This window comes from Coregonus clupeaformis, chromosome 25 (genome assembly GCF_020615455.1).
Source record: "Coregonus clupeaformis isolate EN_2021a chromosome 25, ASM2061545v1, whole genome shotgun sequence".
In the NCBI taxonomy this organism is placed as follows: Eukaryota; Metazoa; Chordata; class Actinopteri; order Salmoniformes; family Salmonidae; genus Coregonus; species Coregonus clupeaformis.
In genome coordinates this window covers 31,537,387-31,559,673 of record NC_059216.1, presented here as the reverse complement: position 1 = coordinate 31,559,673, position 22,287 = coordinate 31,537,387, and the positions used below count along the sequence as shown (strand labels likewise).

Below are 22,287 nucleotides of genomic sequence, written 5' to 3'. Positions count from 1 at the left end.
CTGGGTTTAGGTTAGGGTTTGTCTGGATCATCTAGCCACGGTCACAGTGCTGAGAGAATAGGAGAGTGTCATTTGAGATGTGCCCCTTGTTTGTCCAGTCAGTGCTGAGAATCCATGGTTGTTGTTGTTTATTTATTTGTCTGTCCGTTTGTCTCGTCTGAGTGCTGGTTAATGTCGTCCTAGGGACTACAAAGGCCCTTTGAACTGGTTCCCAGAGAGATGCTGGCGGATAGAAGGTTTGGAGCCCGCAGCGTCACCCAGTTTACGCCACACCACCTGAGAACACAACACAGGACAGGAAAGAGAGGGGGGACACAAAACACTGTTACACAACGTTGTCATACAATGGATATACTATCTACAGTATATCCAGCCCCTTAAGATGAGTGAGGGTCTCTAGAAATGCCAGGTGGAAGGGACGGTTAGTACTAATTATACTAATAAGGTTTGAATACACTGTAACATTTTATTATGACCTGTGTGTTGTTGGGGTCTACAAAGGGAGGTCACAGAGACTGGAATCCATAAATCCAGCCAACCAATAGCAGTCTACAAAAATGTATGTTCCACATAATCTGAGCACACAACAGTTCTAAAATACATAACTCCCAACTTCGAGATGGATCATGTAACGTAGACCTCATTAGTGACAAGGATGTTGGTGTATTTATCTCTTTATGGTTGATGGGATACTTTAAATGGTTGCGTTGTGCCTCCATGTTCTCTGTGTCTCATGCACAGAGCTCTGCATGGAAAAACCAACAGGCATTGCTTAGTGCTGAAAGACTAGAAGGGCCTGGGGTCGTCCCTGTGAGAAAAGTGTTATCATACTGGTCCCAGAGCACCCCACTCCACTGTCACAAGCTGTATGGTTGTGTCCCAAATGGTACCCTATTCCTTTTATATTACACTAACCCTATCGGCTCTAGTCAAAAGTAGTGCACTATAAAGGAAATAGGATGCCATTTTGAGCGGAAGGGGGATGTTAAGATGAGAGAATGGTGGGCCTGTAGCTTCTATCCCATAGTCCTATCCTCCTACCCTTCCGATCCTATCCTGTCCTATCCTGCCCTATCCTAGGCCTGGGAGGTTTACAGTGCCTTCGGAAAGTATTCAGACCCCTTGACATTTCCCACATTTTGTTAGGTTACAGCCTTATTCTGAAATTGATTAAATCTACACACAATACCCCATAACAAAGCAAAAACAGGTTTTTAGAAATGTTTGTAAATGTATACAAAAAAAATTAAACTGAAATATCACATTTACATAAGTATTCAGACCCTTTCTCATTACTTTGTTGAAGCACCTTTGGCAATGATTACAGCCTCGAGTCTTCTTGGGTATGACGCTACAAGCTTGGCACATATCTATTTGGGGAGTTTCTCCCATTCTTCTCTGCAGATCCTCTCAACCTCTGTCAGGTTGGATGGGGAGCGTTGCTGCACAGCTATTTTCAGGTTTCTCCAGAGATGGTAGATCGGGTTCAGGTCCGGGCTCTGGCTGGGCCACTCAAGGACATTCAGAGACTTGTCCCGAAGCCACTCCTGCGTTGTCTTGGCTGTGTGCTTAGGGTCGTTGTCCTGTTGGAAGGTCCTGAGTGCTCTGGAGCAGGTTTTCATCAAGGAACTCTCTGTACTTTGCTCTGTTCGTCTTTGCCTCGATCCTGACTAGTCTCCCAGTTCCTGCCGCTGAAAAACATCCCCCTCCACCACAATGCTTCACCGTAGGGATGGTGCCAGGTTTCCTCCAGATGTGACGTTTGACATCTCAAGGATGATCAATGGAAACAGGATGCACCTGAGCTCAATTTCGAGTCTCATAGCAAAGGGTCTGAATACCTGTTTTTTCTTTGTCATTATTTGGTATTGTGTGTAGATTGCTGAGGAAATTGTTTTATTTAACCCATTTTAGAATAAGGCTGTAACGTAACAAAATGTGGAAAAAGTAAAGGGGTCTGAATACGTTCCGAAGGCACTGTATATAGTACGGAGTATAGAGCTCGGAGGCTTAAAAGGCCCCAATAGGAGCTTCCATTGTTTCTCCCAGTGAAGTTTTTTTAATTGTGCAGAGAAGTGCGTCATAAATACTACGACTCCTTTATGTGATCCTCCAATTAAAGCAGAGGGGAGCCAGGGGGTTAGAGGGGGAGGAGAGGTGAGATGGAGGGAGGGAGGGAGGGTAATTGTGCAATAATTGAAACACTGCCCTCCGTCAAAGCGATGGCAGGCTTGTGATTCTGACAAGCAAACATAAATAGGAAGGAGAGAGAGAGAGAGAGAGAGCTGCAACTCGACAGCCCCTCGTATCTTCATCAAGCTCTCATTATTAGCTTTTTGGGATAGGAGATGGAGAGAGGAAGAGAGGAGAAGAAAGGGAAAGAGAGAAGGAGAGAGAGAGAGAGGGGGGGCGAGAAAGGTAATGTGTGAGGGAGGAGCGAGAGAGTGTTCCTTACGTTACACATTTCCCTGACGATGGCCTTCTCCTTTTCACTGAGGTCCTTGTCATAGTCTTCAGGGATCTTCTTCTCTAGGTTCTCATGCACCTCAAGCACCTTCATAGCATGGACCACAGCCTCGGGCTTCTGGCCCACAGGGAGGTAGTCTGCTGGGGAGGACGGCTCACCACTAGGGGTCCTACCAGAGCCCTGGAGAGAGGAAGGGAGAGATGGTCAGAGTGGTCACAGACATACTTTATTTTCCCTCTCTTTTTTTCTCTCTCTCTTTCATACACACAAATGAAAACACACCATCATGTTAATCAGAGCAGAGATGTGCGTAATCTAAATGAATCCCCCCACCTCCCCTCTCTCTCTCTGGGCTACTATAGTTCACTGACCCAGACCCCTAAAGGAGGTTAAATCCCTGGTTTAATCAGCTCATTATAACTCTCATCTCCCCTGGTCTTCCCTGACCCTGGTCAAACTTTCATCTCTCTTGTGTCTCTCCATCTCTGGGTCACAGCTGATGCACAAAGAGGTCGTTGAGAGAGAGGAGCAGGGGCCCTATCTATCCAGGCTCTATCTTATTCGATCTCTATACAGCCCATTCCCAGCTCTCACTGTCCAAGCACTTAGTTATCCCTATCTCTGGTTCTATCCCAGCTTTGCTCAGTCACAGCCTTTTGAGCACCACTCTAGCGTTAAATCCTCAACAATCCCAACCAGCATTCCAACACTGGTGCCCCTGAGCAGAGAGAGAGAGAGAGAGAGAGAGAGAGAGAGAGAGAGAGAGAGAGAGAGAGAGAGAGAGAGAGAGAGAGAGAGAGAGAGAGAGAGAGAGAGAGAGCGAGCAGCAAGAGGAAGAGCAAGAGCAAGAAGAAGAGGAAGATTGTGACCGGAGTGTGAGCGACACACACATAAAGCTGAGAGTGCAATAACAACAGGCCCATAGTCAATGGTGTAGGCACCTGCTGTAGAGGCATTATAGAAGAGGAAGGAAGTGAACCTGATCGGGCTGCCAGTCTAACATTACAGAGTTGGTATCAATACCCAGTATCAATACTCAGAGAACACTGAGACAGACACACCACACTTATGTGTGTCCCAAATGGCACCCTATTCCCTGTATAGTGCACTACTTTTGACCAGGGCCCATATGCCTCTGGTCAAAGGTAGTGCACTATGTTGGGCAGTGTTTCCCAACCCTGGTCCTCGAGTACCCCCAACAGTACACATTTTTGTTGTAGGCATGGACAAACACCTCATTCAGCTCATTGAGGGCTTGATGATTAGTTGACAAGTTGATTCAGGTGTGCTTGTCCAGGGTTACAATAAAAATGTGTACTGTTGGGGGTACTCGAGGACCACCAGGGTTGGGAAACACTGATGTAGGGAATAGGGTGTCATTCAGGACGTAGCAAAGATGATAAGAAAGTCTAAAAGAAAACATAAAGAGAGGCTCTAAAGGACACATATTTACAACCAACCATTTTTATAAGATAGAGAATCACTGATTTAAAAGGACATTGAAACTGCTTCTGTGTCAGAAAGAATTTTGATTGACTTTGGCATTTGATTGATTGCTCTTGTTATGTGAGAAAGTCGTGACTTTGCCTCAGTCAGTGCTACAAAGGTGTGATCACGATCGCTGGGCATATTTTTGCTTGTGACGGATGTAGGGGGGTGTAGGGGGTGGGGGCGACCCCCTCTACAATATGTACCCTCCCACTCGGCACAGATGTCATTTCAACGTCTATTTTTGATTTAGATTTGGTGAAATCAATTAAAAATTTCACCATGTCATTGGATTTCGGTTTAAAGTTGGGTAAAAAAAACAAAATCCCCTTACGTTGATTGCATTTTTCAAATCCAAATACGTTTTTTAACGTTGATTCAACGTCATCACATTGATCTTTGGTTTTTTTTATGACGTGGAAGCAACGTTGATTCAACCAGTTTTTGCCCAGTGGGCTCGCTCTCTACCCATCACAGGTAGCCCTTGGCAAGGCTTTCTGAAGTAACACACAAGTTATGTCAAACAATAAGCAAATATAAAGAATAATATAAAGAATAATAGTAAAAATATTATGGGCAAAAAGGCAAACTCAGTTCCATCCTTCATTGAATCAGATGGCTGATTCATCACAAAACCCACTTATATTGCCAACTACATTAATTATTCTTTCATTGGCAAAATTAGCATGACATGCCAACAACAAACTCTGAACCTACACATCCATTCATAACTGACCAAATTATGAAAGACATGCATTGTAATTTGAATTCCGTAAAGGGAGTCTGGAAGAGGTGAAATAATTATTGTTGTCTATCAACAATGACAAGGCACCTGGGTCTGACAACTTGGATGGAAAATTACTGAGGATGATAGCGGACTGTATTGCCACTCCTATTTGCCATCTCTTCAATCTAATCCTACAGGAAAGTGTTTGTCCTCAGGCCTGGAGGGAAGCAAAAATCATTCTGCTACCCAAGAATAGCAAAGCACCCTTTGGCTGGCTCAAACAGCCCACCAATCAGCCTGCTACCAACCCATAGTATACTTTTGAAAAAGAATGGTGTTTGACAAGATACAAATATGTTTCACAGTAAACAAATTAACAACTGACTTTCAGCATGCTTACAGTATAGGAAATGTATTGCACTTACAGACATGACTGATGATTGGCTGACAGAAATTGATAATAAGAAGCTTGTGGGAGCTGTTTTGTTAGACTTCAGTGCAGCTTTTGACCTTATCGATCATAGTCTGCTGCTGGAAAAACGTACGTGTTATGGCTTTACATCCCCTGCTATATCGTGGATCGAGAGTGACAAGTTGAAGAGACTAAAACTGCTTGGTGTAACCCTGGATTATAAAATGTCATGGTCAAAACATATTGATGCAATGGTAGCTAAGATGGGGAGAGGTCTGTCCGTAATAAAGAGCTGCTCTGCTTTCTTTACATTGCTATCATCAACAAAACAAGTCCTACAAGCCCTAGTTTTATGTCACCTGGACTACTGCCCAGTCGTATGGTCAAGTGGCACAAAGAAGGACATAGGCAAATAAATTACAGTTGGCCCAGAACAGAGCAGCATGGCTGGCCCTTAAATGTACACTGAGAGCTAACATCAATGGAATGCATGTCAATCTCTCCTGGCTTAACGTAGAGGAGAGATTGACTGCATCACCACTACTAGGTATTGACATGCTAAAAGCACTGAGCTGTCTGTTCAAACAACTAGCACACAGCTCAGACACCCATGCATAACCCACAAGACATACCACAAGGGGTCTCTTCACAGTCCTCAGGTCCAGAACAGACTCTGGGAAACGCACAGTACTACACAGAGCCATGACTACATGGAACTCTATTCCGCATCAAGTATCTCATGCAAGCAGTAAAATCTGATTTTTAAAAAACGATAAAACTACACCTTATGGAACAACACGGACTGTGAAGAGACACACACACCCAGGCACACACACATGCATACACACACACACGCTGGCACACGCACTCTACACACACGTACATTGTAATATTGTTGTATGATGGTATTATACATATTGTATTGTAGATATATGTAGTGGTGTAATAATGTTATATGAAGTATTGTTTTATTTTAGTTTTTTGTGTGATGTAAGTGCCTTACTGTGTTTGGACTCCAGGAAGAGTCTTGGCAGCAGCTGATGGGGATCACAAAAAAAAATATCCACCCACCATATAAAGCAGGGTTCTTCAATTCCGGTCCTGGAGGGCCGAAACACCTCTGTTTTTCATTCTCTCCTTCTAATCAGGGGCTAATTCAGACCTGGGACTACCAGGTAGAAATAAAAAACAGAAGTGTTTCGGCCCTCCAGGACCGGAATTGAAGAACCCTGAATAAAGTGTATATCAGGCTATGTCATTTTTTGAGGGGAGTGTGACATAACGTGAGAGAGAGAGCCAGCAGCATACCACCCTGCAGAGCTGTTAACCCCAGTGCCCTGGCAAAATTTCCAATCAGGCCTTCATACCATCATGGCCACCTAATCATCCCCAGCTTCCAATTGGCTCATTCATCCCCTACCCTGTAACTATTCTCCAGGTCGTTGCTGTACATGAAAATGTGTTCTCCGTCAACTTACCTGGTTAAATAAGAGAGAGAGGGAGAGCGAGAGAGAGTGTGATTTTGCATTATTCAAAGCATCACCTCCTGTGTGTTTGAAGTGAGAGTTCAAAGCCATGCTAATCAGGATAGGAGTCTAGAGTATGTATGTCTCTCACTCCAGAACACACACAGGCACACACACACACACAAACACACACACACACACACACACAAACACAGGCTGTAGCCCACGCCACACACTCTTAATTGTTTTCTCCGTCCTGTGGATGAAGAGTACCTGAGTGGTTAGTGGTTACCACGACGACTGCAGAGGTCTTTTATCAGGACCAATCAGAACACTGATTAGCTAAACTAGACTCTCCTCTGTTACCTCTCCTTTTTCTCCTTATCCTCTCTCCTCTCTCTCCCTCGCCTCTCTTTCTCTCTCTCTACTCAATAAAATAAATATTAACAGTAAACATTACACTCCGAAGATCCAAAAGAATAAAGACATTTAAAATGTCATATTATGGCTATATACAGTGTTGTAACTACGTGCAAATAGTTAAAGTACAAATGGGAAAATAAATCAACATAAATATGGGTTGTATTTACAATGGTGTTTGTTCTTCACCGGTTGCCCTTTTCTTGTGGGAACAGGTAACAAATCTTGCTGCTGTGATGGCACACTGTGGTATTTCACCCAGAAGATAAGGGAGTTTATCAAAATTGGGTTTGTTTTCAAATTCTTTGTGGATCTGTGTAATCTGAGGGAAATATGTGTCTCTAATATGGTAATACATTTGGCAGGAGGTTAGGAAGTGCAGCTCAGTTTCCACCTCATTTTGTGGGCAGTGTGCACATAGCCTGTCTTCTCTTGAGATCCAGGTCTGCTTACGGCGGCCTTTCTCAATAGCAAGGCCATGCTCACTGAGTCTGTACATAGTCAAAGCTTTCCTTAAGTTTGGGTCAGTCACAGTGGTCAGGTATTCTGCCACTGTGTACTCTCTGTTTAGGGCCAAATAGCATTCTAGTTTGCTCTGTTTTTTTGTTAATTCTTTCCAATGTGTCAAGTAATTCTCTTTTTGTTTTCTCATGATTTGGTTGGGTCTAACTCTCTCTCCCTCTCCACTGCTCTCTCATCCTCCCCACCTCTCTCCTTTAGTCTATTTTCCTTCCTTCCTCACATCTCTCCTCACCTTCCCAGTCTCATATGTACTCTCCCTGCCCTCTTCTCCTCTCCACGCCAAGGTGAGAGCTGGAAAGGGGGATGAAAATTGCAGGATGAAAGAGAGGGAAAGAACAGAGGGAGTATTTGCCCTTCTGAAAGGAGGGATGCTAATTTAATTAGTGGTCTCAAAGGGACGTCCAGGGCCGGCTCCAGGCATAAGCGGTCGCTTAGGTAGCCAGGCTGCTAGGTTTTCTTTTTACAGTTTTTCTCAATTGTTAAAACACTAAACCCTATTGTCTGAACCAAATGCTCAGTTGCCTGAACCCACTGATTGAATCAATCACTCTTTTGGCAAAACCATAAGCACTTTTCACCTGTTTAGACATAACTTGCCAACACATTTTCATTGTGATGCACCCGTGCTGCATAATGGTGAGCACAGGTGACAAAAGTCAAACACAATTAGAGCACAGGTGTCACCACTTGAACACAACAACTCAAAATTGATCACACTTGTGGCTAATGATGTGAGGGAACATATACAGTAAGCCAGTTCAGAGAGCACTGGTTTGTGAGGCCCTACAATGGATAGAAATCTGAGAGGAAGAGTTCGTGTGAGAGGAGGTCGAGGTGGTCGAGGTGGTCAGCGAAGACAAAGAACAGTAATATCTGATGAAATCAGAGCTACTGTGATTGACCATGTTCTTGTCCATGGTATGAGCATGAGGGAGGCTGGACAAAGGGTACAACCAAACATCAGTAGATTCACTGTGTCTACCATAATCCGAAGATTTAGAGAAGAGAACAGGTAATTACCTTTTTTTGACATTTTAGTACAGTATGTAAATGTTGACAGCAATTACTGTATGACATACTATATACTGTACCACAGTATACTGTAAGTAAATATATGTTTCAGTACATCACTGTACCAATGTACTGTAGTATTGTAATGGAGGGTTGGTCTAACTGTTTGTAGGCCTAGTATTCCATGTATATTTTTGTAACTCCATGTTCTCTTTTGTAGAATTGAAAGACTGCCACATGGGGGTGGGAGGACAGGTATGTTCTCCCCACACCAAGAGACCCTAATTGTTGATATGGTCCGTGAGAACAATGCCATTAAACTGAGCGAAATTCAGCAGAAGATCATTGAGGACCATTTAAATGTTGAGGGTATCAACAGTGTCAGCCTCTCTACTGTTGATCGTGTCCTCAAGCGCAACAGACTGCACATGAAACAGCTATACAGAGTGCCCTTTGATCGCAACTCAGACAGAGTCAAAGAGCAAAGATTCCAGTATGTACAGGTTGGCATATATCCAGACACATTCAATGTTGATTACTCTAAGTAGTGATTTACTGTAGTGGCCTAAATCACTTTTTCCGTATCACTTACAAAACTATATCTATTTCTACAGAGGGTTTTTCAACTGGATGCAATGGAAAGACCCCATCAATACATCTACATGGATGAAGCTGGGTTTAATCTCACCAAAAGGAGAAGGAGAGGCCGTAATGTGATTGGCCATCGGGCCATTGTTGGTGTTCCTGGGCAGCGTGGTGGCAATGTCACATTATGTGCTGCCATCAGCAATCATGGGGTTGTCCACCATCATGCCAACCTGGGGCCCTACAACACTCACCAGCTCCTCATTTTCCTCAATCACATGCGAGATGCTTTGTTAGGGCAGCAGGATGAGCATCCCATCTATGTTGTTGTTTGGGACAATGTGAGTTTTCACAGAGCCCTCCAGGTTAGAGAGTGGTACAATATGAACCAAGGTTTTATCAATCTTTGCCTTCCACCGTACTCCCCTTTCCTAAACCCCATTGAGGAATTCTTCTCCTCATGGCGGTGGAAGGTATATGAACGCCAACCTTACACCAGGGTAAATCTCCTGCAAGCCATGGGACTTGCCTGTGGTGACATAGGTGTGGAGGCATGCCAAGCCTGGATACGGCATGCCAGGGGTTTTTTCCCCGTTGCCTGGCCAGACAAAATGTGGCCTGTGATGTGGATGAAGTCCTGTGGCCTGACCCAGTACGGAGACATGATGCTGTGGCTGAGTAATGCACTTATTTGTATATTTTTGTACTTTATTTTTACATGGGCTTACTGTACACAAGTGGCAAACGCATAAGATTTCTGTTTGTTTTTACAAGTGCTACATGTAAATGCACAAGATTTCTGTTTTGACTTTTTGTACAAGTGCTAAATGCACAGTTTTTTTTTTGTTTTGCAACATGCATTTAGCCTACAGTGAACAATAAACATTTATTTCTCCAGCTTCATGTCCTGAGCATTGTGTTTTCTATTTTTCCACGTAGTGTTTTGTGACTGTTCAGTAGTTTTTTTAATTTTGATTGACTCGGGGCACGATTTGACAACATAGTTCAGTTTTGAGCACAGATTGAACTGTTTTGAGGTGAAAGTTTGGTTTTGCAAGAAGAGTCTGAGGTTTTGTGAATGTAGCTTGAAAATTGGGTTTTGTGTTCACAGTTAAGAGAAAAGGAGAGCAGCTTTCAAGAAATGTGTCTTAGCAATCGAGAAAAACTGTAAAACATTTGGGGTCTCAACTTCCTGTTGAGAGTTAGAATAGTAGAATACACAAGGTGCAAGGTTGACATTTGGTTGTGCATCAGGAATTATCTTCACCCCATGGCAAAATGGGTAGAATTACAGGAAATTAGCTGTAAAACTGCAACAAATAAAAGTATGTCTGCCCCATGGTGAAATGAGCAGAATTTCATAAATAACATTGCCAACATTTTCTCCGCCCCATGGCAAAATGTCTACAACTGCAGAAAACTTGCTTTAAACCTGAAATGTTTCTCTCCGCTGTCAAGAGCAGGGCCAGGTGGGGGAGGAGGGGGCAGGGGTGATGTCCTCTGGTTAAACACGGAACCAATAGAGAGACAGGTGAAGTCTCAGGGCTGTAGAAGAGAGAGAGAGAGAGATAGCGAGAGAGAGAGATAGCGAGAGAGAGAGAGAGAGAGAGAGAGAGAGAGAGAGAGAGAGAGAGAGAGAGGGAGGGAGATGGAGATGGAGACAAGAGGGAGGTAGGTGGCAATAAGGAAAAAGAGAGAGAGCTAGAGTGGAATGGAAGAAAGACTGGAGAGTGTTTGAAACTGAAGTGTTTGAAAGTCCAGTTCAAAGCAGGTCTGTGAAATTATACTGAGGTCAGCCACAGACCAGCTCATTTCTGGAGAGAGGGAAACTCTTAAAGCACTTCAAAGGAGTTATGGCCACGATAAGAGGAAGAGAGTACAAATTTAGGGGTAAAATAGAAATCTGTGGATTGGTTTCAACTCTGTAAGAATCCACATATCTAAGCCTCTCTCTCTCCTTTTGAATGTGCCCCCCGTGTGTGTGTCTTTTCCCTGTTGGTTTTGATCTTTCCTGACAGACCATGACCCCTGACCATGACCCTTATCAGCCGGAGGGAGAACATAAAACAACAATCCCATGCCGCTGCCACAGCGACCTCTGCTTCGGTGACCGCTGCTACGGTGACCGCTAGCACGACGACCGCTAACTGTTGTTTAATTAAAATCTCAACAAACAAAAACATTCATTGGTAGCACTGGTGCCCCAGATTTACAGAAGTTAGGAGCACCACATCAAATTCAAGAGCACCAGAATGTTTTTTTTATTGATTCAGATATAGCCTACATTGGGCCTATATTAATCCTAATTACTTTTGAAGCACATCTAATGAAGAATATATCACTTTTCCTTTCTTTCCATGCCACAAAGTTTTTTTTTTTTTAATCCTTATTTTTATTTTATTTTTTATTCAATATTAAAACATACAATCTACCTGCAGTGAAGCCGCTCAGCATTTACATTACATTAAGTCATCTAACAGACTCCCATCCAGAGCGACCCACAGAAGCAACCAGGGTCAAAGCCCTGCCCAAGGGCACGTCGGCAGGTCTCCCACCAAGTCAAAACGGGGACCCGAACCACCGGCCCAAGCTCCCAACCATCAACCCTCCAAGATCCCCCCACAGTTCCCCGAGAGCTGCCCCTCAACCACCGGCCCAAGCTCCCAACCATCAGGCCACCAACCCTCCAAGATCCCCCACAGTTCCCCGAGAGCTGCCCCTCAACCACCGGCCCAAGCTCCCAACCATCAGGCCACCAACCCTCCAAGATCCCCCCACAGTTCCCCGAGAGCTGCCCCTCAACCACCTAAGTGTTTGCATATACAGGTAAAGTTAGTAGGGCTGCACAATATGGGCAAAAAACCAATTGTGATAGTTCAACCAAATATTGCGATTTAACTTGCAATATAGATAAAAACACTTCGGTGAACTATTGGAATGATTATTCTAATTCTATGGTTGTTGTTGTTTGTAATACAGAAAATGAAAAAGCCAAGTAGGCGTTATGACAGGGTAGGAACCAAAGTGTTGATCAGTGTTTCCCAGGGGACCTTAGTCACGTTTGAACAGATGTTACATTTAGACAAAGATTTTAGAATAGGCTATCTGATTCAGAACATGCTGTTGCACAAACAACATGCTGATCTACACCACCAGCCTTTAGCTAGTTAGCGATTAGCATTAGCATAATGTTTGGCACATGCCAGCTTCCTTAGACTAACTCACATTTTGCAGAGATCAAAATACCAAACGAATAGTACAATAGAAAAAAAAACTGGATTCATATTTAGAAGCAATGTGGAAAGCAGCATCGTTCTTGTTTTGGAAGAAGATACACTATATATACAAAAGTATGTGGACACCCCTTGAAATCTGTGGATTCGGCTATTTCAGCCACACCCATTGCTGACAGGTGTATAAAATCGAGCACACAGCCATGCAATCTCCATAGACAAACATTATCAGTAGAATGGCCATGCTGAAGAGCTCAGTGACTTTCAACGAGGCACCGTCATAGGATGCCACCTTTCCAACAAGTCAGTTCGTCAACTTTCGGCCCTGCTAGAGCTGCCCCGGTCAACTGTAAGTGCTGTTATTGTGAAGTGAAACATCTAGGAGCAACAGGGGCTCAGCCGCGAAGTGGTAGGCCACACAAGCTCACAGAACAGACCACCGAGTGCTGAAGCGCCTAACACTCACTACCGAGTTCCAAACTGCCTCTAGAAGTAATGTCAGCACAAGAACTGTTCGTCTGGAGCTTCATGAAATGGGTTTCCATGGCTGAGCAGCTGCACACCAGCCTAATATCACCATGTGCCATGCCAAGCATCGCCTGGAGTGGTGTAAAGCTCGTCATCATTGGACTCTGGAGCAGTGGAAACACGTTCTCTGGAGTGATGAATCACGCTTCACCATCTGGCAGTCTGACTGACGAATCTGGGTTTGGCGGATGCCAGGAGAACGCTACCTGCCTCAATGCATAGTGCCAACTGTAAAGTTTGGTGGAGGATGAATAATGGTCTGGGGCTGTTATTCATGGTTCGGGCTAGGCCCCTTAGTTCCAGTGAAGCTACAGCATACAATGACATTCTAGACGATTCTGTGCTTCCAACTTTGTGGCAACAGTTTAGGGAAGGCCCTTTCCTGTTTCAGCATGACAATGCCCCATGCACAAAGCGAGGTCCATACAGAAATGGTTTGTCGAGATCGGTGTGGAAGAACTTGACTGGCCTGCACAGAGCCCTGACTTCAACCCCATCGAACACCTTTGGCATGAATTGGAACGCCGACTGCGAGCCAGGCCTAATCGCCCAACATCAGTGCCCAACCTCATTAATGCTCTTGTGGCTGAATGGAAGAAAATCCCTTCAGCAATGTTCCAACATCTAGTGGAAAGCCTTCCCAGAAGAATGGAGGCTGTTATAGCAGCAAAGGGGGGACCAATTCCATATTAATGCCCATGATTTTGGAATGAGATGTTCGATGAGCACATGTCCACATACTTTTGGTCATGGAGTGTATGTCTTGAGTGCATGAATTGACATCATGCTGAGAGAATAAACAGCGTGGAGGAACTGTGTGTTGCCTGCTTGAGTGACAGGGGGCGGAGCTTGGTGTGCGTGGCCCGGGTACTGGAAGCAAGCAGCCGTGGAGGGAGAGAGAGGACTCTATGGCACTTGGAGGCTGCGGTAAAGCAAAGCCTAATCATTACAATAATTTAAAAAATTCTAGTTGCCCAGCAGAATATTTTGTCGCATATTCGATCCCTGCACACACACACATACACACCAGGAGCAAACCATACATACATTCTGCAGAGCGTCCTGCTGGTACTGTGTGAGAGATGAGAGCTGAGACTCAGAGTGGTAGAGAGACAGACCCTTCCTCAGACTGTTCAGATCACCACTGTTAGCCTGCTGAGAGACAGACAGAGAGAGAGAGAGAGAGAGAGAGAGAGAGAGAGAGAGAGAGAGAGAGAGAGAGAGAGAGAGAGAAAACATTTAGAGGAAAAGTGCACACAGAAGGCAAAGAAGAGAATATGTGCTGCCGATCTCCTCTGGACAAGCGATAAAAGCACAAGCACAGTAGTTGAGAGGATTGATGCTCAGGATTATCAACGGGCCATTTAAGGACACCTTGTAAGACAACAGTTGTTGTGAGTTCAGTCAGTTCAGTTCATTTATACCCTATATATCACTGAAAATTGCAAGCACGTGTTTTGAATCCTCCTGCCTGGAATACAGTAAATGGCAACCCTCTGCCTCTGGACACTGTGACATTAGATAGGACCAGAAAATGTCAATGAACATTACCTCCTGCCACATTTCAAATTAAAACAGTAAAATGAAAGAAGTAAAAGCAAACCAGAAGCAATGAAATATGTCACAAATCAGTGTTTATCTCCTTGGACACGGTAAATCAACAGATAATAGTAGATAAATAGAATAAAATAAATTCCTTGGGGATACAACTGTATAGCAGGCTTTGGAGGGGATTGGCCTCTTTTTACGTGCGTGCGTGTGAGGTCATTATGATGAGCTCACTCTAAACAGTGTCTTTTAACCAGTGATTTTTAGACATCCTTTGTGTTTAGTTTTTATTTTACTAATCTCTTTCATTGCTTCTGGTTTGCTTTAACTTCTTTCCTTTTATTTTAATTTGAAATGTGTTGGGATTTTAAATGCACTTTAAATAAAGTTTGGTTGATCTAGATTCCACACTGTCTATTTTACCCTCTGGGCCACGTAAGGAAAGCAAACCAGGCATAGAATGTTTAATTTGAGGCAGTCATCAGTATCTGTTCAGTGTTGTTTTCACGCACGCACTACACACACACACACACACACACACACACACACACACACACACACACACACACACACACACACATACACACACACTCCTTATGGTTAGACTCCCTGACTGGTCTGTGCTACCTGCTACCCTGTGGGATGGATTTTGTATTCTTTTTTAGGGTTCTATGTTCTCTTTGTGTGGAGTGCAGAATAAGGAATCAACATGTTGTCACCCCAACACACAGAGAGATAGCGTGTCGTCTTTGGGGCCGTTGCAGCAGCACAAAAGCCCTGTGTAATCAGTTTTTTGGAGTGTGTTTGTGTCACTGCAGGGACCTTCTCTCTCAGTCTCTCTCTCTCGCTCTGTTCTGATTGGTGTTGTGTGCTTACAGCTCATATGGGATTGGCTCAGTGAGATTACAGTACTATCCCAATAGTGAAGCCTATTATGACAGCATCATGTGTGTCCTATGAGGTTATGTAATCACAGAGCTGTATACAGTATATGGGGATATGTCTACATCAACAGGACTCTAACATCGGAATCTCAAATGACACCCTATTCCCTATTAAGTGCATTATTGACCAGGGCCAATTGGGTGGCATTTGGAATGCAGCCTAGATCTGTCTGAAACTATTTTCATACACTTCTAGCTGATGCCATAATGATGCTCTCTCTGGTTGTTACAATGTTACTAAAACTCTTTACTAACTCTGCACTCTCTTCTGCTCTCTCGGTTATGTACTCTAGTGTGTATGTGTGCATTCATGTGTGTGTGTGAGCCTGTGTGTATGTTCTCGGATCTCCCAGTAGAGAGTAGAGATACTGAAAATCGGTGTGTGTGTGTTGTTGCTCTTCACCGATTCCTTTCATGTGAAATCAGACGGCAGACAGAATGACAATGAGAAGTCATGAAACATTCCTGCCCTCCCATCATTTTAACCCAATCCATTATTGAAGACCATTTTCACTGTGATACTGAATTATTCACTTAACTCTATCATCCCAGCAGGTAGAAGCAAGATCTCTCTCTCTCTCTCTCTCTCTCTCTCTCTCTCCCTCTCTCTCTCTCCCTCCCTCCCTCTCTCCCTCTCTCCCTCTCTCCCTCTCTCCCTCTCTCCCTCTCTCCCTCTCTCCCTCTCTCCCTCTCTCCCTCTCTCCCTCCCTCCCTCCCTCCCTCCCTCCCTCCCTCCCATCTCCCCTGTGTACTCGATTCCTCTACAATATTTAGCTTTCGCTATTCACTCCCTTTCATCTCTCGCATTCTCTGTTTATACTTTGGAAAATACACTCTCCTCACTGCTGCTTTCTCTGTCTCTCCCACAAGAGTTTGGGTTTGAGAAAGTGAGAGGGGGAGAAAGTAAGAAAGAAACAGAGGGCGAAGAGAGAGAAAAAGATAAACAGTGTGGTGATAGTTTTTCACCATGGTAATAAAACAGCTGCAGTGTTTTACCTGTGATAGCAGCTGCTGGTTGTCATCCTCTAGGATGTGGACCTTGGTCTCCAGTTGTCTGATGTAGTTTGAAGACGGATCTGGAAGAAAAAGAGGAAGAGAAAACATTATGTAAAAGAATGTTAGTCAGTCCCACTTTTTCAAGGCCTGTCTCACATTAGTGACAGCGGCAGTGTCCCAAATAGCACCCTCTTCCCAATATACTGTTAGTGCACTACTTCTGAACAGGCTCTATATATATATATATATATATATATATATATATATATAGGAATATGGTGCCATTTGGCACATACCCAGTGTCAAATCTGAACCACATGTCTGAAACTGTGACCCATTCTGACTCTGAGTTTATTAGACCAAAACACGTGGGCCCACAGTTTCACTCCAGTGTCTGTAAATACCCATTAGCCTGTGTTTAATGTATTCTCTGTTGGGCTCTGGGTCTCTCTGATTGGCATGTTTGTGTGATGCTCAGCAGTCCTCTCAGCCTTAATCCCCCGCTAGCCCAGTGCTCTATTGTTGACTCTCCCATCGGGATTATGTTGTGCCTAAAGCTCCAGTAATCCTAAAATGGCTCTCTTTTATTTCCTGTAAACCGCCGATACCCAACAATCAATATCGGATTGCACGGCTCCTTTACAGAGATTTCAATCCAATCCATCAGCTAAAGCACTGGGATTATTTTGGTGGCATGAAAACCTCGTCATTTTTATGATTTAAATGGAGACTTTATATGCAATGGCAGCAGTTGTTAGGCCCCCTAAATGTAGAGTGCATTCGGAAAGTATTCAGACCCCTTGACCTTTTCCACATTTTGTTACGCTACAGCCTTATTCTAAAATGGATTCAATTGTTTTTTTACCATTATCAATCTTCACACAATACCCCATATGACAAAGCAAAAACAGGTTTTTAGAAATGTTAGCACATTTATAAAAATAAAAAAAACTGAAATATCACATTTACATAAATATTCAGACCCTTTACTCAGTACTTTGTTGAAGCACCTTTGACAGCGATTACAGCCTCGAGTCTTCTTGGGTATGACGCTACAAGCTTGGCACAACTGTATTTGGGGAGTTTCTCCCATTCTTCTCTGCAGATCCTCTCAAGCTATGTCAGGTTGGACGGGGAGCGTCGCTGCACAGCTATTTTCAGGTCTCTCCAGAGATGGTAGATCGGGTTCAAGTCCGGGCTCTGGCTGGGCCACTCAAGGACATCCAGAGACTTGTCTCGAAGCCACTCCTGCGTTGTCTTGGCTGTGCTTAGGGTCGTTGTCCTGTTGGAAGGTGAACCTTCGCCCCAGTCTGAGGTCCTGAGCGCTCTGGAGTAGGTTTTCTCTCTGTACTTTGCTCTGTTCATCTTTCCTCTATCCGGACTAGTCTCCCAGTCCCTGCCGCTGAAAAACATCCCCACAGCATGATGCTGCCAACATCATGTAGGGATGGTGCCAGGTTTCCTCCAGACGTGACGCTTGGCATTCAGGCCAAAGAGTTCCATCTTGGTTTCATCAGCCAGAGAATCTTGTTTCTCATGGTCTGAGAGTCCTTTCGGTGCCTTTTGGCAAACTCCAAGTGGGCTGTCATGTGCGTTTTACTGAGAAGTGGCTTCCGTCTGGCCACTCTACCAGAAAGGCCTGATTGGTGGAGAGCTGCATAGATGGTTGTCCTTCTAGAAGGTTCTCCCATCTCCACAGAGGAACTCTGGAGCTCTGTCAGAGTGACCATCGGGTTCTTGGTCACCTTCCTGACCAATGCCCTTCTCCCCCGATTGCTCAGTTTGGCCAGGCGGCCAGCTCTAGGAAGAGTCTTGGTGGTTCCAAACTTCTTCCATTTAAGAATGATGGAGGCCACTGTTTTCTTGGGGACCTTCAATGCTGCAGAAATTGGTTTTGGTACCATTCCCCATATATGTGCTTCGACACAATCCTGTCTCGGAGTTCTACGGGCAATTCCTTCGACCTCATGGCCTGGATTTGCTCTGACATGCACTGTCAACTGTGGGACCTTATATAGACGTGTGTGCCTTTCCAAATCATGTCCAATCAATTGAATTTACCACAGGTGGACTCCAATCAAGTTGTAGAAACATCTCAAGGATGATCAGTGGAAACAGGATGCACCTGAGCTCAAATTCTAGTCTCATAGCAAAGGGTCTGAATACTTATGTAAATAAGGTGTTTCTGTTTTGTATTTTTTATATATTTGCCACATTTTCTAAAAACTGTTTTCGCTTTGTCATTATGGGATATTGTGTGTAGATTGATGAGGGTAAAAAAAACAATGTAATTAATTTTTAAATAAGGCTGTAACCTAACAAAATGTGGGAAAAAGTCAAGGGGTCTGAATACTTTCCGAAGGCATTGTATATACGGTACCAGTCAAAAGTTTGGACACACCTACTCATTCCCCGGTTTTTCTTTACTTTTACTAGTTTCTACATTGTAGAATAATAGTGAAGACATCAAAACTATGAAATAACACATGGAACCATGTAGTAACCAAACAAGTGTTAAACAAATCAAAATATATTTTATATTTGAGATTCTTCAAAGTAGCCACCCTTTGCTGTAACGTAACAAAATGTGGAAAAAGTCAAGGGGTCTGAATACTTTCCGAAAGGACTGTACGCTCACACACACACACACACTGCTCTGTCATTCATCTCAGTAGTTTCCCTAATAAGAGGGGGGGTAGAAGAGTTTGCCACATCTTTTGCAGCATTACTTTAGTGTCTTGTTGCAAACAAGATGCATGTTTTGGAATATTTTTATTTTGTACAAGCTTCCTTCTTTTCACTCTGTCAATTAGGTTAGTATTGTTGAGTAACTACAATGTTGTTGATCCATCATCTGTTTTCTCCTATTACAATCATTAAACTTTTGGCCATTCATCCACCTCTGGCCTGCTGGCCCCCCTACCTCTGCGGAAGCACAGTTCCCGCTCAGCCCAGTCAAAACTGTTCGCTGCTCTGGCACCCCAATGGTGGAACAAGCTCCCTCACGACGCCAGGACAGCGGAGTCACTCACCACCTTCCGGAGACACTTGAAACCCCACCTCTTTAAGGAATACCTGGGATAGGATAAAGTAATCCTTCTACCCCCCCCTTACCCCACCCCAAAGAAAAAAAAAGAAGAAAAAAAACATATTGTAAAGTGGTTATCCCACTGGCTATAAGGTGAATGCACCAATTTGTAAGTCGCTCTGGATAAGAGCGTCTGCTAAATGACGTAAATGTAAATGTAAATGATAATGAAATCCCTGAGCGGTTTCCTTTCTCTCCGGCAACTGAGTTAGGAAGGACACTGGGTGTATTGGTACACCATTCAGTGTAATTAATAACTTCACCATGCTCAAAGGGATATTCAATGTCTATTTCTACCCATCTGCTAATAGGTGCCCTTCTTTGTGAGCCATTGGAAAACCTCCCTGGTCTTTGTGGTTGAATCTGTGTTTAAAATTCACTGCTCAACTGAGGGACCTTACAGATAATTGTATGTGTGGGGTACAGAGATGAGGTAATCATTAAAAAATCATGTTAAACACACTTCGTATGTTACTTGTTAAGCACATTTTTACTTCTGAACTTATTTAGGCTTGCCATTACAAAGGGGTTGAATACTTATTGACTCAAGACATTTCAGCTTTACATTTGTAATTATACTGAACAAAAATATAAATGCAACATGCAACAATTTCAACGATTTTACCACGTTAGAGTTCATATAAGGAAATCAGTCAATTGAAATAAATTCATTAGGCCCTAATCTGTGAATTTCACATGACTGGGCAGGGTTACAGCCATGGGTGGGCCTGGGAGGGCATAGGCCCACCCACTGGGGAGCCAGGCCCACCCACTGGAGAGCCAGGCCTAGCCAATCAGAATGAGTTTTTCCCCACAAAAGGGCTTTATTACAGACAGAAATACTCCTCATCATTTCATCATCAGCTTCATTCGTCTGGGTGGTTGATCTCAGATGATCCCGCAGGTGAAGATGCCGGATGTGGAGGTCCTGGCTGGCATGGTTACAAGTGGTCTGTGAGGCCAGTTGGATGTACTGCCAAATTCTCTAAACGACATTGGAGGAGGCTTATTGTAGAGAAATGAACATTCAATTCTCTGGCAACAGCTCTGGTGGACATTCCTGCAGTCAGCATGCCAATTACACACTCCCTCAAAACTTGAGACATCTGTGGCATTGTGTTGTGTGACAAAACTGCAAATTCTATTGTCCCCAGCACAAGGTGCACTTGTGTAATGATCATGCTGTTTAATCATCTTCTTGATATGCCACACCTGTCAGGTTGATGGATTATCTTGGCAAAGAAGAAATGCTCACTAACAGAGATGTAATAAAATTTGTGCACACATTTTGAGAGTAGTAAGCTTTTTGTGCGTATGGAACAATTATGAGAGATTGTATTTCAGCTCATGAAACATGGGCCCAACACTTACATGTGTAGCTCAGTTGGTAGAGCATGGTGTTTGCAACACCAGGGTTGTGGGTTTGATTCCCATGTGGGGCCAGTATGAAAATGTATGCACTCATTAACTGTAAGTTGCTCTGGATAAGAGTGTCTGCTAAATGAGTAAAATGTTTTTTTTAATGTTGCGTTTATATTTTTGTTCAGTATAATTTGTAAGAATTTCGAAAAACATAATTCCACTTTGACATTATGGGGTATTGTGTGTAGGTCAGTGAAAAAATTCTCTATTAAATCAATTTTAAATTCAGGCTGTCCTTTCTGAAGGAAATGTAGTGCACTACTTTTGACTCAAAAGGGGATACAGTTGCCATTTGGGACACAGTCTGTTTGTGGCAACTTGTATCTACTCCACCACCAGGTGTCAGTATATGACACATTGAACCAATGACAGTACCCAGTCATTACTGGCCATTAGACTGTCTGTTTGTCTCTGTCTCAGCTCTAAGGACAAGAGGCACAGACAGACAGATACAGTAGTGATTAACTTGGCTCATCCCCCAGTGAATGACGAAATTGTGTTTTCATAGTAAAAACCACAGGATGTAGAGAGAGCAAGGGAGAGAGGGGCAGGGAAGGAGCAAGAGCGAGGGAGAGAGAGGCAGAGAGGGAGGGAGGGAGAGAGAGACAGATAGATAGTAGGAGGGACACAGAGAGACAGACAGTTAGATGAAAAGGCAGACAAAGAGAAACACAGAGAGAGAAAGGGAAAACTGGGGAGACAGGCACAGGCAGTGAGAGAATGAAAGAAAAACACTGGGAAAGAAACGGAGAGAGAGAGAAAGAAACGTAGAGAGAGAAAGAATCACAGAGAGAAACAGAGAGAAAGAAACAGAGAGAGCGAGAGAGAGAGAGAGAGAGAGAGAGAGGGAGCGGTAGGCAAGGCTCCTGTGGCTACAGTAAGCCTCTTTGCCTTCCTTGTGACCCTCTAATCTAACCACAGTGGTCAGCTGACCTGTCCTGTCCTGTACCCTGCAGCCGACTCCCAAGCCGATTACGCCACCAGGCAGGCAGGCAGGCTGGCCAGCAAAAGGGCCTACGGAGTAGATGGTAGTCACTAAGGGTACATCCCAAATGGCACCCTATTCCCTATGTAGTGCACTACTTTTGTTCAAGGCCCATTGGGCTAGATGGCTTTACCAGCCACACAGGCACCTCCAGAGAATAGATTCCTGAGTTATATTCCAATCTAGAACTACGGCCATTTTATCATTCTGATTCTATTGTGATAGAAGCTCCTAGCATCTATCACACATCATAGTATTGCATAGACAATCAGTGAGACTCATACAGAGTAGCCATGATGCATCCTCACAATGGACTGTCATATTCCCCCAATGTCCAGCCTGCTGGTGATCTGGCACCTGAGAACCTTTATTAGAAATGCCATCTTTAATCCCATTACTCCTATTCTCCCACATGGTTGTATTGTATAACCTATGAGACAGAGCT

The 22,287-nt window shown here is 43.9% G+C and overlaps 1 protein-coding gene across 3 annotated transcripts in view; it reads right to left on the bottom strand.

Annotated features, from left to right (window-relative positions):
* Positions 1–170: 170 nt before the first annotated feature.
* The window catches only part of ccdc85ca (coiled-coil domain containing 85C, a), a 72,952-nt gene continuing 50,835 nt past the window's right edge, over positions 171–22,287 (bottom strand). Inside the window, exons 2-5 of one of the 3 annotated variants that reach the window (XM_041848119.2) lie at positions 16,348–16,427; positions 13,907–14,011; positions 2,456–2,647; positions 171–276 (exon numbers count right to left, since the gene is read on the bottom strand). In XM_041848119.2, the coding sequence (XP_041704053.1) occupies positions 187–276; positions 2,456–2,647; positions 13,907–14,011; positions 16,348–16,427 (467 nt within the window). In that variant the 3' untranslated portion in view covers positions 171–186. Of the gene's footprint in view, positions 277–2,455; positions 2,648–13,906; positions 14,015–16,347; positions 16,428–22,287 lie in introns of all 3 variants that reach the window. The other 2 variants (XM_041848118.2, XM_041848120.2) reach the window with 2 other exon arrangements.